This window comes from Atta cephalotes (assembly GCF_000143395.1).
Source record: "Atta cephalotes unplaced genomic scaffold scaffold00025, whole genome shotgun sequence".
Classification (NCBI taxonomy): Eukaryota; Metazoa; Arthropoda; class Insecta; order Hymenoptera; family Formicidae; genus Atta; species Atta cephalotes.
The window spans coordinates 610232-626810 of record NW_012130089.1 but is presented as its reverse complement, the minus strand read 5'-3'; the positions used below and the strand labels follow the sequence as shown (position 1 = coordinate 626810).

The window sequence follows — 16579 nt, the reverse complement described above, 5'->3', positions numbered from 1 at the left end:
CCTCGTGTAAAGTTAAAAATTAAAACTTAACTAACTAGTACCTAAACTTAATTTTAATTTAACTTAATTTAATTACGTAAGAAACGAACGTACGTACTATACTAATTAATTTTTAGTTTATAAGTAGTAGTATATATATATATATATATATATATATATATATATTAGAATTTGAAAAATTACAAATAAAACTTACTGTATACATATTTCTTATTTTTGCTTTTTTCATATATTTGATATTTCTATTTTCTATTTTTATTCTTTAAATTTTGTATAGGCATGTAGTTTTACCAAAAGAAATGGTGAAGCTGGTGCCAAGAACTCATTTGCTGTCCGAGCAAGAATGGAGAGCTATTGGAATCCAACAAAGTCAAGGATGGGTGCACTATATGATTCATGATCCCGGTACATACTCAGTTTGATCTTAACATTTCCCGCAGAACACAAACAGTAATGTATTACATCAATATTATAATTTTCAACTCAACAATATAAATTAATATAACACATGTTAACACATGTACATAACAGTTATATTATTGAGTACGAAATTATAACATTAATATAACATTTATGTTAGTTTGATTTCTCTGCATATTGTCTTTTGAAGATTTCTAATCAAATGAATTATTTCAGAACCACATATTTTGCTATTCAAGAGGAAAATAACGACGCCTCTAGAACTGAGAGGGAAAGAAAATTAAATGCAGCGAAGTTATATCGTTTTGTAAATAACAATTTAGATCATGTTCATATTTATAGTGGAACATATTTACGATCGTATCTCATCACTTCCTGTTTTTCTCTCTCGGTCTCGCTAGCGAAATCGATACGCCATGTAACATCAAATTTGCTTTCTGAAAGCTTGATTGAAAAAGTCGCGAACTAATCTTTAATAAAAACAAAGCGACGAATTTTCAAGAAAATTCCACAAAATAGTATGTCCATGGTCGTTTTATCTTTAATTACTTCGCGTTGTCATTCATTAAAAAATGTCAAGCAAGTATGCTGTATATATGTTTATAAAATATATTAGTTTTTAATTCCAGTTTAGCTTTTGTACTTTTCTTTTTGCATTGGAACTCGAGAATAAGAGATACATCGCAATATATTAACTTTGAAACAAAATGAAATGTTCTAGTTTTTTGTTTCCAAAGACTGTAATTCCGAAGCGAAGTAATTCATAAGAATGATGTGATTACAGTGCCTTTCAATAGGAATTTGTAGAATTCATTCACTTGCGTTATACTAGATTAGTACATTAAAGGCTACTATACATGAAATTAGCTAAGTTAAATAAAAGCATATGTGAATATTATAAAACAGTAGAATGTCATTAATAATATACTTAATAATGTCACGTTATTTATATACTTATGTATTATTTCATTGTAAAGTTGATTATTTATTTAATGCCTGTATTTAGATGCTTTATATAAAGCAGCCTTTAATGTGAACTAATCAAGTGTAATACAAGTGATCGAATCATCATCATTAGTACTTTTAATTAAATTAAGACGCTTATAGATCATTCTCTTTTTAAGTTTGACACTTAATGCAGAAGTATTAATTTATACAAGGGAAGTGTAGATACATTTTAAGTTTATATAATTTGTTCATTCTGATTTTAACACCTTGACTTTGGCATAGGAAGTTATTTTCATCACAATTTTTGTGCTTTCTAATTTCGAGTAAATCTATGTGCCGTATATAATTGCCTTAAAAGCTATATAACTGGCTACATTAATTTCATATTCAATATCATCAAGCTTTCCCACATTTGTACTTCATGTTAGCATCCGAGCGATTTTGGTTTGTCTTTTTTTTGTAAGAAAAGAAAAAGAAAAGTGTATTATTGTGTTAAATAAATGTTTGCATTTATGAGAAATGTTATAGTTTTTTACATCACTTATTAATTATAAATACCATTTATACACATATCTATAACTCGACGAATGACAACAACTTTCCAAGCGTTAGAAAAATTTAACACCTTGATTATCATCAAATGAGATAATCTCTGCCTTTCTTGCAGCTTCTAATGTCTTCAGTGACCTGATTAGCACTTCTGTATCCAGACCATGAAATTCTAAAATAAGCAATATGATTATTAATAGTTATTTCTAATAATACCGATAAATAGAGCAAAAACAAATTGTACAATATACCTTGTTCACTTGTGTCCTCCCCTTGTGTCAATTCGAAGAATGTACACACAGAACCAGTGAAGCTATTCTCCTGTGCCCAATTATATATTATATCACCCCATTCTTCTAAAGTGTGCCAATAAACCAACCATCTCTGCTTGGTCTTATCTAGGGGAGACGCATTTCCTGATTTTCCTAATTCTTCCAATATTACTAGTACAGCTTCGGATGGTAATTTTCCTGTTATTGTGTTATTAAGGAGCTTTCAATAGCAAAGTAACTATTTTAATTAATATACATTAGGAAATTATAATAATAATCCAGTGAATCATCTAATAATAACATAACTGTCAGTTAATTTTCCATTCAACAATACAACTATTATATGTTATATGTTATATTAATTATATTATTAAATAGGAAATTGTAACAAGTATATTATAGTTTATTGGTGTTTACTAGGAAATTTTGTGTAATAAGTGACTAATAAATAATGTCAATAAATGAATTGCTGAAAACAGTAATACATGACAGGGGTGAATATTACATTAAGTATAACATACGACAAAATTGGTAGAATAATTGTCATTCGATGTGACAAATAAGGATACTGTTTATGCTAGCATTATTAAATAGAGGATTTGTGTGAATCTCGCGCACATCTACGACCGCCTGTTTTGTGATACGATAGTATTCTAGCACCAGGCTCTTCCAGGCCGCTATTTGTTTAGCTCTAGTATCTGCATGAGGTTGAAGCCTACAATGAAGGCGAAGTCATGTGGCAAAAATTCGAATACTTTTCAAATGTTGTATTATCGCCAGATTCATAAATATGTGTTTAATTTTTGTGTATAATTTATATTCCTAACCTGTGACATACAAGCTCCTATCAAACGACATTTTACGAGTAACATCTATTGAATTTCGTTAATCTTTAGCACATATATGCCATTATCAGTAATATTAATAATTTCGTTGACATACACATTTCTCGCGATAATACTCACGTAAAAAACGGCGGGAAACTATATTGCCAGGGCCATTCGATCTCTGCCATTGTTTGGTTATCAACTGTCGCAGACAGCTGTCAGACGCGTGATATCAGAGATCTGATAATTAGAAATGTCGAGAAAGAAAAAAATGACTTTCATTTAAAAAACTCATTAAAAAAAATTTGATATATTTATTACAAACGACAAAAATCTTGTCTTTATTACAAAATTCGTGGGAAATAGCAATCGTTATGTGTTATATTTTATATTACTACCTTCACTTATATCCTGCTATATTTATAATCCATTAAAAACTTGATAATACAGTGCAATTGACTCGTAATATATAGTAAAAATAGTGAAAATGATCCCTTTTAAATTATAAACATGGAGACATTCTGAAGGTTCTGAATGTTAAGATGTTGAACTATTATATATATTCATATAAATGAATTAATTTCAGAAATGATAATTGCGTGCCGATATGGTTGTCGGACTTTCAACGCAATCAATCTGAAATATTAATAATCCTCCCAAAATAATTAATATAATAATAATAATAATAATAATATTCATTCTTTACACCCAAAAATCTCTAATATTAACTATCATAATTATTATTTATTACCGAAAGACAGTAATTAATTACTTAAACAAATATTATGATGAATAATGTTTTTAAAACCTTAAAATACAGTTAATTACTGCCTTTTAGTAGTATTGGCCAGTTTTTGTTAGGTTTCTATAAGGTATGTCAGTGGAATTCAATTCAATAAGTCTTTTACTTGACATTTTCTTCAATGTAATTTTTAATTTGCATTGGTCGCATATTATGCACAGAGTTGGGAAGTAATGCGTTACTTTTTAAAATAAATAATTAGTAATGGTAACGAGTTATTTTTAATAAAACGTAACTGTAACAGTAACGCATTATTTTTTTTTAAGATAAACATTCCTACCTCTGATTATGCATATCAGTTACGAACAAAGACTCCTGCAGACAATTAAATAATGATTCTGATAAAACACTTGCTCAGGCCCAATGACTCTGAATGGTCTTAAACTAGCAAATGGATTCTTCCCACTATAGAGATAATTTACTTTTCTATCCAGGATAGTGTTTATTCTATCTATCTCTTCCTCTAATTCTTTTTGCATATAACATGTTAAGATTAATGGATAATTTTGTTTCGCTAGCATTTGTATGGATGGTGTCCATGTATCTCTATTAGAGACATGTTCATGAATACCCGCATTAAATCCCACAACCAAGTCTGGTTTTATGAATAATGGGTTGCGTAAATAATCTTCATATAATACATCGTAAAATTCCAATGAAATTTTCTTCTTTTGCAACATACAGTTATCACAAATGTGTAATAGATCGGATTTATATTTTAATTCTGGCCCAATCATTATAATTACCAATGATATTATAGCTTTTATTAAATGTAGCAGGATTTCCCATGTCATCAAGGTAGTTTCTTCAACATAACTTGCAGCTATAACATGAATGACTAGATCTTTGCGTTGTGGTACATAGTCCAATATTTGCATGGCATAGAACAACGTCAAGGGACGTGTGAGATATTGTGAATGCCTGGCTGCTAAGATATTGTATGACATTTCCGACTCAGTCTGAATATTTCCATAAGCATTTATAAAGTCATTCATGTTCCGAAATGTATCAGTATCAAAAACGTACTGCAAGTAATACATGTCCAAAGTGTTGTTTTCTCCATTTATAAATAATAAATTTAAACGAAGACATAATTCCAGAGAAACGCAAGAGTCTTTGTGTTTAATGCTATCTTTGTGATCTTTACAGAAGCTGACAGATGCACAGCTCTGGCAATTCTCCAACAACTGACCATCCTGTTCATGGCAGACTGTACATTCCCTTGGAAACTGGAACATTTCTTTTTCATACATTTCTAGAGGACGTCCCAGCTTGAATGATATAAGCAAGATTAAGTTCAGTTTCTGGTCGTTCCACTCCTCTGAAGTTCCATGGTTTTCCATTTTGAAGTCTCGCAGTACGTCCTGTATGGCTTTACACAAAGATTTATGCTGCGACCAATGCTGCTTCTGATGCTGTCGATTACAATAGACAATCATTCTGCAGCCACCACATTTCTTCAAACAGACGCCATCGCCAAATTGTTTGCAAACGTGACACATGGTCGCATAAAAGAATGTATTATAATTAGCAATTATTTTATTTTTGGTTTCTAATTCCATAATTATCAGTCTTATATCATGTACAGGCTTTTATTTTATGCAAAATAATTTTTTCCCGTTTTGAATTCTTGCCTCCAGACAGAGACAATTCAGCCTGTTCTTCTTCGAAATTTAATAGCTCTGATCCTCATTGATGAAGTAAACTTGGCCAGTGCTACGCACAGTTAAAGCCGGCAACGCTTTCCCAAAAATAGTATGATGCAATACTCGAAACGAAACACGTTCTCACTCCATTTCTCAAGACTTAATTCAGCCTGTTTCTAATAATATTTATAAAGTAATACATTGATTTAAAAAAGGTAAATATTACACACAGTTTGGAATTTGCTTGAAGTTGGTTAGAATGTTGTTTTGCAAAGGCTATACATTGATGCGCATGCGTTTTGTTTCCCGCGCTTTTATAATTCTCTGAATTGATGCGTTTTGAAATGTTCTGACGGTGAAAATCTGTACTTCATCAGTTTGTTCGCGTTGCTTGCACTTTTTGCACTTAACATCTTCATTCTCTTTCTCTCTCTCTCTCTTTCTCTTTTCAACGCTGAATATATTTTATCCTTTTTTAAGTGCAAACATTTTTGAGAATTTCAAGCAACACAAACAACCTCATAGCATCTTCATAGGTCTGTTCGCGTTGCTTGAAATCCCCAAAAATGTTTGCATTTTTAAAATGAAATAAATATATATTCAAGCGTGAAGAGAAAGAATAAGTGAATGTGCTAAGTGCAAAAAGTGCACAGCCGAACAGACTATCATTATATAAACACTACAATTATCGACACTTTAATTATCATCTATTATCGTATATTAGTACAAAGAGTTAAAGAAATATAATTAAATTTAAACTGCTACTAAAATTCTTTAAAAAATTCCATAGACTTTAGTTTATTTTAATTCTGTATTTAGAATCTATATATTATTTATTTTTATAAAAAACATACATTCTGTACAACACAGAATTTACAAAATTTCCAGCATCACAGGAGATTGGAGTGTTATAAGATATGCACAAATATATATATACACACAACTCCATATAAAAACTTTGTATTACATCCTAGTAATATTCCTTGCGATATACATTCATATGTACATACGCACACACACATATATATATGTATATATAAGTATACATACATATATGTAGTTTAATTGAATTAATATAATTAATACGTTATATATAACGATATTTATTCTTTTTTTAAAATACTATTCTCTGTCTAGGAAGAGTTCTGAACTGTAATTAAAATGAAAACATGCCACAAGACCAGTCAACAATTAGATTTGAAAGTCAAGATAGCATAAAATTTGCCTTTTTGTGCAGGACTAGTTCTTATTATTTATCGAAATACACTGCAAATCATAGCACAAAAATTTGGCGTTTTATAATTTCACTCTTTATCATAGATAAATTTTGCTTCATAATATACACATCGTATAATTACGCGATCTATGAAAACTGGCAGGTGCATAAAATTATCAGTCACAATTATATCCAATCGTTTTTAGGCTTTAAAAAATCGTACAACACGGACAACATATTGTTTGCATATCGGACATTCAGACATTTGTTTGCCACAATTTATGCAACAAGCCATATGACCGCATTCCAAAATAACACACTCAATCGGCGCATCCCAGCAGATTTTACACAATTCTTCCTGGCTGAGTTGTTCCACATCTGTAATTTTAATAATTTATTTTATGGTAAATGACAGAACATAATAAAATACATTAAATAATACCAAAACAAGAATATAAATAAACGTTCGAAATTTGTAATGCAAAACAATTCAAAAATCAGCGATCAATGAACGAATAATATAGAGTGTTTTGTTAATATATTAATATAAATTTAACCTGTCAATATAATTATCAATATATAAATTATAATATAAACGTTTCGGTTTCACACAGAATCTTCTTTTATACCTATAAATATCTCTTTGCTGTTTAAAGAATAATCGACATTATATTTAATATGAATATAAATATTATCCATCCAATATGTTACGATATAATATATTTTACCTTTTCTAGACTGATTATATTCCTGCCATAATCTGGTTACTTTGTTCAGTAAATCCGGTCTCTCTATGCAGCCTTTATAATCTACGCGATTTGTACTCAACAAATTTTTTAATTGTTTAATACTTAGATACTCTAATTCTGATGCTTCTTTTATATCTGATAATTGCACCTTATCTGACCACTGCAAATAGAAATAAAATACAATATAAATACTATACAAGTATTTTATAAATGTTATTTACAAGCAAATACCGTAGGAATCTCTGTGACCATATCCGATTTTTTTTCATTCGACGTTTCGGGAACTTCCTCCTGCTCGATGATTACAGGCTGTGATGCAGTACTGGGCCCAGTTGGACTGCTATCATTCCCAAATATTTCTTCTATTAAAAGGTCAGTATTTTTCGTTGGTCTCTCCTCAGGTGATTCGCTATCACTGCTAAGTGGAACACTAATAACCGGGCTACTATGACTACTTTCACTTGCTTCCTCTGCCATTTCAATGTCCTCGTTTCTTACAGGTTCCGTTGATGCTTGCACGTCCGCCGCATTCGCACCAGGTTCATTATTTGCAGTACTAACATTTGGCATATTTTCCATTCTATTTAAAGGATCAACTCTGGAACTAAATAGTCATATTATTTAAAAAAATATTTTTAAAAGAAGAATATATAATTTGTATAAATTTTATATTAAAATAAAATAAAATAAAGTAAAAAGAGTTTATATTAAGCAAAAAATTTGACTCTCAAAAAATTCAAGTGTTAAGCTAATTATACACAATTGAAATGTAATAGGAAATAACAGATTTTATCCTATTAGAAATTATTATAATTTTGATGTAATTGGTAGGTTGAAAGCTGTTATTCTCTGTTCCTACTATCTGTTCTTTTCATTAAGTCTAAACTACCAATAATTATATACACTACAATGTAAAACGTACTGTTGTTCTTCAGTAATATTTTGCGTCCTGAAGCTACTGTGGTCAGAAGTCAAGCTCGAATCAGTTCCGTTAGCAAAAAGCATTAGTAAATGCACCAAGTCTTCTTTTTCTGAAATTCAAGTATATGTTTCTTGTTAAAAAAAAATTCTTCAAGTTCTTATGAAATTGATATTAAGAAGGTATTATTACAGATAGAGGCATGTTGGCAGGCAGCATTATACATATTAATGCACGTACCGACACAACCCTTAACAGAAACTTTTTTTGCCACAAGATACTGACGCAAGTCCCTAGAGCGTATCTGTCTGATTTGATTTCTGATGAGTGGTCTTATTGACAATAGACCGCAGCTATCGCAGGTGAACACCTTGTCGAATCGTTTAATTACACATTCGGAACAGAAATACCTTAGGCAGTCCACACATTGTTTCTAAAAATTATACAAGGAATATAAATATATGTCAAATATTAAACCAGAATTTCGTAATCAAGAATTATGATAAAGTTCGATCAAATATCAGGCAAATAAATTCCTGGAACCAGATTACTGTGGAGTCCTTAATAAAAAAAATTTCTAGATTACCTAACAGAAGAAGGTCAAATGTTAATTGCTAAATAATTTAGTACGCAGTGAATCTGTGTCATCACTTGGTTCTACGGTGACATTTGCATGACAATTTGAAGGCTCGAATTCATTGTCCGGACAAACATGACTTGTCAAGGTTTGTCGAATTGTCGGATCGCCCTTGGAACCGGTCGTTCAGCGAGGAAGAAGGGCCAGGTGTCCCCGAGGGTATCCACTCACTTTTCTCTTAAACAGGTTGAACTTTGCATTGCAGGCCTCGCAAGCCATCTCGAGTCGCCCGTTATCGCCCGTTCGTTTCCTGAAACGTTCTCGTTTTGCGCGCCGTGAGATATCACTGTGTTGAGAGACCGAATGGGAATGACAGGTACTGTACGTTGTATTCTGCATGAAAATCTGGAGCAGCGTAACGTGAACGCCGACGATCGTGATGTAAGAAGGATGAGCTGGACGAGCGTAATCCTTTCAGATCGATAATATGATGTTGTTATCGGTTCAGTACGATATAAGTTCGTATAAGTCCGAATCAGTCCGAATTACTCCGATTACTTCGAAGTCTGAATAGTCCGACCAGTCCGACTACAAAGGGAAAAAAAACAAAGGTACCCAATCGGTATGGCAGGAAATGCGTTTCTATCTTATCTACATATGACAATAAAGATGCTTTTTCAATGTTCGACGTTTATTTTTGGCTCCGAAATAAGGCTAGTATTCATAGTCAGATCTTATATTCATGACCGTCTTAAATATAGTCTTAAGAAGTGAACCAAACGAACCAATCAAAGGGCCATATTAATATCTTAAGACATTACTATCTTGAAATAAGAACGGATTATGAACATCGGTCTAGATCAATAAAAAATCAAAATAACTTTGATTCTTAACGTCAATAAATAATTAAATTTTCTAACAAAAATTATCATTTTGATGTCAAATAAAGTCATTTTAACTTTCTTTTGGCTTGATGTATTCCTTGAGGAATTTAAAGTAATAAGTGAGAATATAAATATAAGCACGAGAGTCTCTCCAGTTACCTGGATGGCATTGTGTAATGTAAACGGAAAGTGAACAAAATAGGCTCGACACTTAACGTGTTAATTTAGTCACTTCACAGAACTTAACAAGTCTTATAGATATGATGCAGGTAGTTCTAACACTTCTAACAATTCCGCTTATTGTCAACTGCTCACAAGATATTCATAAGGTATCTCTTAGGATCATCTTGTGGTTTATTCTATTATTATACTCATAAACTCTATTGTAATAGTCCTACCCTGTAGGTAGTCCGATATGGATTATTTACAGTTTTATCGACTGAAAACATCCATAATAAATATCCTGTTAGATTTTTATTAGGATTATTATACAATATTATACAATATTATTTTTGTATGGAAGAGAGAATCATTGAAATGTGTGAAAAGCAGAGAAAGAAAATACATTTCCTAGAAAATACATTTTATTGTAATTATTATTTATATTTTACATTCGCTCGCGCGAGACAACATTTTATAAATAATTTATTTATACACTTGGCAATGAAGCAGTTTGTACCGGTATTAATATTAAGATACACATCACTATATTTATATTATGGCAGCAAAGTATCGCGTTCTGGAATTCTTGATTATTCGGTACGTGCTGTAATAGTGCCTCATTAGCTACGTTACATAGGACATTATCCCCAAAAGTGTCTGCATACCTGATGTAAATCAAAATCTCACAAAGAAACTTAAAATCTTAGAATTTCGAGATTATATTAACCAAGATTATAATTAAGACTTATGTGTGAAAGAAAATAAATTAGATTCATTTCTAACGATAGAGTACTCTAACAAAAATTCATTTATATGTACATATTGCTTGAATTATATAATATATTTATATAAATATTAACATAGAAAATAAATTATGTGCGTGCGCGCGCGCGCGCGCGTGTGTGTGTGTGTGTGTGTGTGTGTGTGTAAGAGGAAACTTATTCAAATTTATTCATTCCTATATGATCACACAAACGCACGAAATCAATATTTTATTGTTTGTCCGTGCCTCTCTTCGTGATTCTGTACAAACAGTTGTGTCGTATATACATGCAGTTATATGGCTAGATCAAAGTATTCTCACGCTGTACGTACAAACAACGAAATACTTAATGATCGTTATATATTTACAACGAGTCATACATTTTACAATGCCGACAACTAGCCAAAACTTTTAACAATTTCTCGTGCTCGGACAGTATATAAATTTAATTTATCACGTTATCATAATCACGGTAATGGTAATCCCTTTGTCACACAGCCTGCCCTGTTATCTGTTTAGCAGACTCCTTTTACAAAAATCTATTTTTTTCTACGTCTCGGAAGATATTTACAGCATTTAATTAGCAATAATTATAATTTCGGATTTATATAATTAGTAAATAAAGTAGTATTTTTTCTTACGCAATGAGTTTAGATAATTACGGATTGAACAAAGATGCAATTAATTTCAATAATGAGAACAAATCGACTCTCCTTCGTTCTTTAAGATAGGGTTCTAATTTTACTTCAATTTAATTTGTAGAGAATCTGGGGAAAAAGGGCCGTGTGCGGATCATTGAGAACAATTATTGTACAACTACATACAGTGATTACAAAACTACATGGGATGTATGGTATCCTTCGTGTTCTGCCCTGATATCCTCGTAAGGGGCTTTTCATCAAGATCATTGGAGATTTGATTCCAATGTTCGTCTTCCTCATTCTCCTCGTCGTGCAACGAATCTTTCCTGAAGAGTATAGTTACAGTTTTTTATATTAAAATACACGTCATTATTTTAATGTAATGAAAATTAAAAGCAAAAAGAAATTAGAAAAAAAATAGCTTTTTATTCAGAAAAAGATTTCTTCCAAAAATTCAATTCAAAAACAATATTTCTTTGCTATGCAGTTAAAGAAAACATTTCTTTGATCTGAACGTACGTCATTTCTTTTACAAACATGATATGTAAATCATATGCAATACATATATAGTAATTCAAGATTGAATTATTTTAAACATTAAAAAATCCAGCTTTGACCGTTATAAATCTTTAATTTCTAATATTTATTGTATTTTCACGTATATGGTCTAAAATAAAGTTTCTTAATATTGTCATTTCTTTGATTTGAATTCATGATTTCATTTTTTGGGATCAAATAAAAAAATTTATTTAATTTTAGAAAATATTTAAATCAAAGAAATAACATTCAAATCGAAGAAATGTTTTCTTTAACCGTATAACAAAGAATTTATTTATTTGAATCGAAGAAACTTTCTCTGGGTGTTCGAAAAATATTTTAATTAAAGTGAAGACTAATGTAATTATTTAAATTCTCTTTCTCACGAAAATTCCTATAAGTTACATCGGGGAATTCTGGGAATTTTTCAAAGTTATCAGTTTTTTTAAATCTAATCGAAGAATAGATGATTGTATAATATTAAGAATTATATTACTAACTGATATTTGTTGTTGGATGGCAGAAATAAGGATTTTGGACAGTCCTTGAAGTAGGGCCAGCACTCGCCGTGAAATTTTCCACGGTTTTCTGCCTCGACGTATTCCTTGAGGAGATTTGCAAATGGCGATCGGCTAGCGCTAAAAACAAAATGCCTGGATTTAATTCAACATTATTTTATGTGACTCTAAAATATGCTTATTATGACTTTATTCTCTAAATTATTTGGAGTAAAATCTCACACTCTAAACAATAAAATTGTTTTGAAAAAAATAAAGAAAATTTTAATTATTTTTAAGAGTAAAATTTCATTCTTCAGAAAGACAATAATTCATTTTAAAAGTTTTAGAGTAGATTTTACTCCGCAAACACAATAGAGTGATATTCCACCCTGAGACCTCCACTCTGAGAAAATCATATTTTATTACTACTATCTTATTTTAGGACTTGATTATTAAAAAACTATATATAATACAAAAAAAATCTTTATATCGATTTTTGTTACTCTTATCTTAGTACATAATTATTTATAATAATTATATTCCTGATAAGCAAAATAGCGACACTATAGCACGTCTTTTGCAGCGTGATAAAAGCATTCACGGTAGACAGCAGAACGGATCCAAAATATGCTGTATCAAAAATTTGATTAATTTCCATTAAATTTACTAGAGAAATACCTATCCGATCAAAAAAATATTTAAAAATGTGAAAATGGTACATGCGTGAAAAAAGAAGTTCAATATTTTTACTTAAAAATTCAATATAAAAATATGAATTATAAAAAAAAAGTATATAAGTTATTGCGAAAATCACAGATATTTTTTTTAGATAATTCAATTGACAATAACTAAGCCAAATTTCAAAGCATTCGGATTGATTTTATGATAGTTCTAGTGTCCACCGTTTTGAAAAACATCATTCCAAGAAAAACGCAATTAAAATTTCAATAACAATCTCTTCATCGCACATGGACGCACTGATTTCTAATCGAAACCAATATAATCTATATTAAAATTATGTATCAAAGTTATCTATAGATAAATAACATCAAATAATAATTGATATTCAGATAAATGGAACAGTCATTTGCAATGTAGAGGCGATTGTTGTGCATCGTTTGAGATAATTAACTGTATCTTCGTTAATATTGGGAATTTCGGATAAAAAATTTTCGATTTTTTAAAAGTTCCAGTGGAATAACTCTTTAAGCTTTAAGAAATTGACCAATCATAGTTGATTATTCTTTTCACATGATTGATCTATTTCTTAAGGCTTGAGACTACGCAATTGTGTTTGCGGAAACACTTATGAAATAGGATTACCCAGAACTACACTAAAAAAAAGAAGTGTTTAACTTTAAAATATTAAAATATTTTATTCTTGTCTCTATTTTTTAAGCATTTAAAAATGTTTTAGTTTTAAACTTTTTCAATAGACAAACATCTTTGAGTATTTAAAAAATGAGGACAAGAATAAAACATATTTTTTTTACAGTGTACTCCACTCTACTCTTCAGAGGCTCCTTACTGTAGTTTTATGATTCAGACTACTTACGTAAAGAACAGCTTCAACATCTCGCCGATAAGCCCGAAGTTATTCAGATGATGTCCCTGGACTTCGCAAATTGCTCTCAATAGGCATGCCTTCCCGTTCATTCCCAACGTGGACAGCATATCCTCGGCAGTGACATAGAGTAGGGCTCGCTCGCCACCGTGGAATGCATTTTTTGGCACATCTGTTATGTCTCGCTTGTGTAATCTACGCTTGATAAATGCTGCGATGAAATCAGCCATCATCATGCCGGCCTGCCGGCTTTTCAGCTTTCTGTCGAAACTCGGCGGCAGAGCGCCGTATGGGTTTTCGTTATCCGTCAGGCCCAGCTTGTCAAAATCGACTGGGAAAAAGACACATAATTCTAGCATCACGATTTTCTTTAAGTGAATCACAAATCCACGTGACTCTCCAGCAAACAAGTTGACGTTACTTATCATCATTTTGACATCTTCAACATAAAATGACATAAAATAACGTCAGTTTGTTTGCTAGCTTATCCATGTGGCGGATGGACTCACTCGTGAATGGCAGGCTGATGGTCATATTGCTGAGGAAGCCGTAAGGAGGATGTCGAACAAAGGGCAATGCCAATGTTGGCGTGATCGTCATGACGGTGCCGGGTGGCAATGCGATCCGTCCATCGTTCGTGAACCATAAGACCCTCTTCTGCCTGTGATGCGGTGCCTGGCGAGAAGATTCGCTCTCGTGAACGGTATCGCTAAATGTAGATGATGACTCTCTCAGCACGGCCAGACCGAGCAGCAGCAGTAGAAGACATCCTCTTTGAGACATTCTGCGCTATTCGAGTTGCCGTAACGAGATACCTATTAGGAGTGTATACTGTCACATAAATTCTATTTCTATCAATATAATATAAAGTCTATTTATTAGCAATACACTGAAAAAAGAAGTGTTTAATTTTAAGATATTAAAATGTTTTATTCTTGTCTCCATTTAAATACTTAAAGATGTTTTGTCTATTGAAAAAGTTCAAAACTAAAATATCTTTAAGTGTTTAAAAAATAGGAAACAAAAATAAAACACATTTCTTTTAACATATAATAGATTAACTTTTATTTTGATTTCAGGTTCTAGCTATTCATTATGGATCTTTACATTGATGATATCAAAAGTGAAAAAATATATTATGAAAATTCTTGCAAAAAAATTTGTTACTCTCGCGTGCATCTCTCGGAGAAACGATTCACCGTCACCAAAGGAAGGGGATAAATACTCGGCTAAATAAATACCAAGAGGCGGTATTGACTGTGGACCGTAAATCAAATTAATCGTTTTATTTGCGAATGAAACTTGCAAAGTGGCGTATAATAATTCTCATATCTCTCGATGGCTCAGCGATACTTCAAGTAGGACGATAGACCTCAGTGAAATTATTTGCGATAAATCCCACGATGGGATACGTACTATATATCGCAGTCACGAGACTTACGGTACCTGCAGTGTGTTTACTTCGAGTCGGGTGTCAAGGAAAAACTTTTCTGCGACAGGTATCGCCGATGGATTTTGTCGTCTACCTTGCTGTCGTCGTCATCAGTGACTTACATCCTGTTTGCGCAAGAACAGACGAGGCACGTGCGAGGGAATTTTCTTCTGATTGATATTCGGGATGGGTAGTGTGCCTCATGCTGTCCAATTCGATCAATTAGAAACTTAATTTGTGGGTAAGGAGGATAAAGCGCCTCTTAGAAAAGATAACTGTGCTCCCTCATCGCGCAATAACGCTAAATGTTCATTTATCATGTCGCATGTTGCTGAAAATTCGCATCTAAGAATTATTTGTCGAGGCGCGTCGTAAATTAATAAAGTCGGAGTGTCTTCGTAAAGCCGAGGCTTGGAAATCCGAGGGAATAGAATCCGGAGAAAATTCCGCGCTCGCGAGATTTTCGCTTCATTATTCATGCTATTACGTTTCTATTACGTGGTCGGCACTCGAGAATAACAAGCGCACGCACACGTGGCGAGATTAATAAGTGGGATACTGCTTTAATTGCGACGGATGCATCGTGGAACGTATGTCGATTGTTATCGCGAGCTTCGTGTCGGCTGTACGTATTTCTTCTTCCCTTTATATCGAACTGCGTGACAACGCGCAATGGCACGTCGTCGCCGTTGTCTTACCGGTCATTACGGTTACCGGGACATTACGTGTATGTGTCGAGTTTATTAGGCTTTGGCCATTCGACCGGCCTCCCTATATCGGGGAGCTCCCCGGTATGTAACAGTATATAAACTGCAAAACAACATGATTAAGGGGAATCACGTGTGCCCTAGAAAAATGCAAGTCGTACGCGTGTTTGCCCGTATATCGTCCGCGTATCTCATTGCATCGTATTCGTTTCTTGCGAAGCAGAAGACGTTACTCATCTCGCAGATCCCGATATATTGGGTTGTCCGGAAAGTTCGTGCCGCAAAAGATTTAAATTTAATAAATGTATACTAAAATTTAAATCTTTTGTGTTTAAATTTTCCTTCAAAATCGGCACAAACTTTCCGGACAACTCAATATATTTGATATCCTATTCTCTCTCTCTCTCTCTCTCTCTCTCTCTCTCTGACGACGTCGACCGAACGGACCACGACGAGGGAGTAGG

General features: G+C 32.3%; 5 protein-coding genes across 5 annotated transcripts in view; 1 reads left to right on the top strand and 4 right to left on the bottom strand.

The window, feature by feature from the left end:
- The window catches only part of LOC105620218 (cyclin-dependent kinases regulatory subunit), a 1998-nt gene extending 1294 nt beyond the window's left edge, over positions 1–704 (top strand). The window contains exons 2-3 of the mRNA XM_012201724.1: positions 278–405; positions 637–704. Of these exons, the coding sequence (XP_012057114.1) occupies positions 278–405; positions 637–704 (196 nt within the window). The remainder of the gene's footprint in view (positions 1–277; positions 406–636) is intronic.
- Positions 705–1976: 1272 nt separating this feature from the next.
- On the bottom strand, positions 1977–3204 carry LOC105620217 (vacuolar protein-sorting-associated protein 25). The gene is made up of 4 exons (XM_012201723.1): positions 3155–3204; positions 2759–2904; positions 2169–2387; positions 1977–2089 (listed from the first exon to the last, which is right to left on the bottom strand). Exons 1-4 carry the CDS (start codon positions 3202–3204, stop codon positions 1977–1979), a joined length of 528 nt encoding a protein of 175 aa, XP_012057113.1.
- Positions 3205–4117: 913 nt separating this feature from the next.
- Positions 4118–5320, bottom strand: LOC105620346 (putative protein MSS51 homolog, mitochondrial). Its single transcript, XM_012201847.1, has one exon. The coding sequence runs from the start codon at positions 5318–5320 to the stop codon at positions 4118–4120; it is 1203 nt and encodes a 400-aa protein (XP_012057237.1).
- Positions 5321–6882: 1562 nt separating this feature from the next.
- On the bottom strand, positions 6883–9324 carry LOC105620216 (E3 ubiquitin-protein ligase RNF34). The gene is made up of 7 exons (XM_012201722.1): positions 9311–9324; positions 9157–9235; positions 8589–8781; positions 8352–8460; positions 7661–8033; positions 7409–7589; positions 6883–7058 (listed from the first exon to the last, which is right to left on the bottom strand). Exons 1-7 carry the CDS (start codon positions 9322–9324, stop codon positions 6883–6885), a joined length of 1125 nt encoding a protein of 374 aa, XP_012057112.1.
- A 2247-nt stretch (positions 9325–11571) lies between these two features.
- The window catches only part of LOC105620215, a 14334-nt gene continuing 9326 nt past the window's right edge, over positions 11572–16579 (bottom strand). Inside the window, 4 exon segments of the mRNA XM_012201721.1 lie at positions 11572–11701; positions 12413–12550; positions 13968–14307; positions 14486–14791. Of these exon segments, the coding sequence (XP_012057111.1) occupies positions 11572–11701; positions 12413–12550; positions 13968–14307; positions 14486–14791 (914 nt within the window).

Coding starts and splice junctions, on each gene's coding strand:
- LOC105620216 (XM_012201722.1), bottom strand. Junction 8,782..9,156: donor TCAACCTGTTTAAGAGAAAA/GTGAGTGGATAC, acceptor TATAATTTTTAG/AAACAATGTGTGGACTGCCT. Junction 8,461..8,588: donor TTCTGTTAAGGGTTGTGTCG/GTACGTGCATTA, acceptor CTTGAATTTCAG/AAAAAGAAGACTTGGTGCAT.
- LOC105620346 (XM_012201847.1), bottom strand. CDS start 5,320: ATGTGTCACGTTTGCAAACAATTTGGCGATGGCGTCTGTTTGAAGAAA.
- LOC105620217 (XM_012201723.1), bottom strand. CDS start 3,204: ATGGCAGAGATCGAATGGCCCTGGCAATATAGTTTCCCGCCGTTTTTT. Junction 2,905..3,154: donor AGTTTCCCGCCGTTTTTTAC/GTGAGTATTATC, acceptor CCTTCATTGTAG/GCTTCAACCTCATGCAGATA. Junction 2,090..2,168: donor GGAGGACACAAGTGAACAAG/GTATATTGTACA, acceptor TGCTTATTTTAG/AATTTCATGGTCTGGATACA.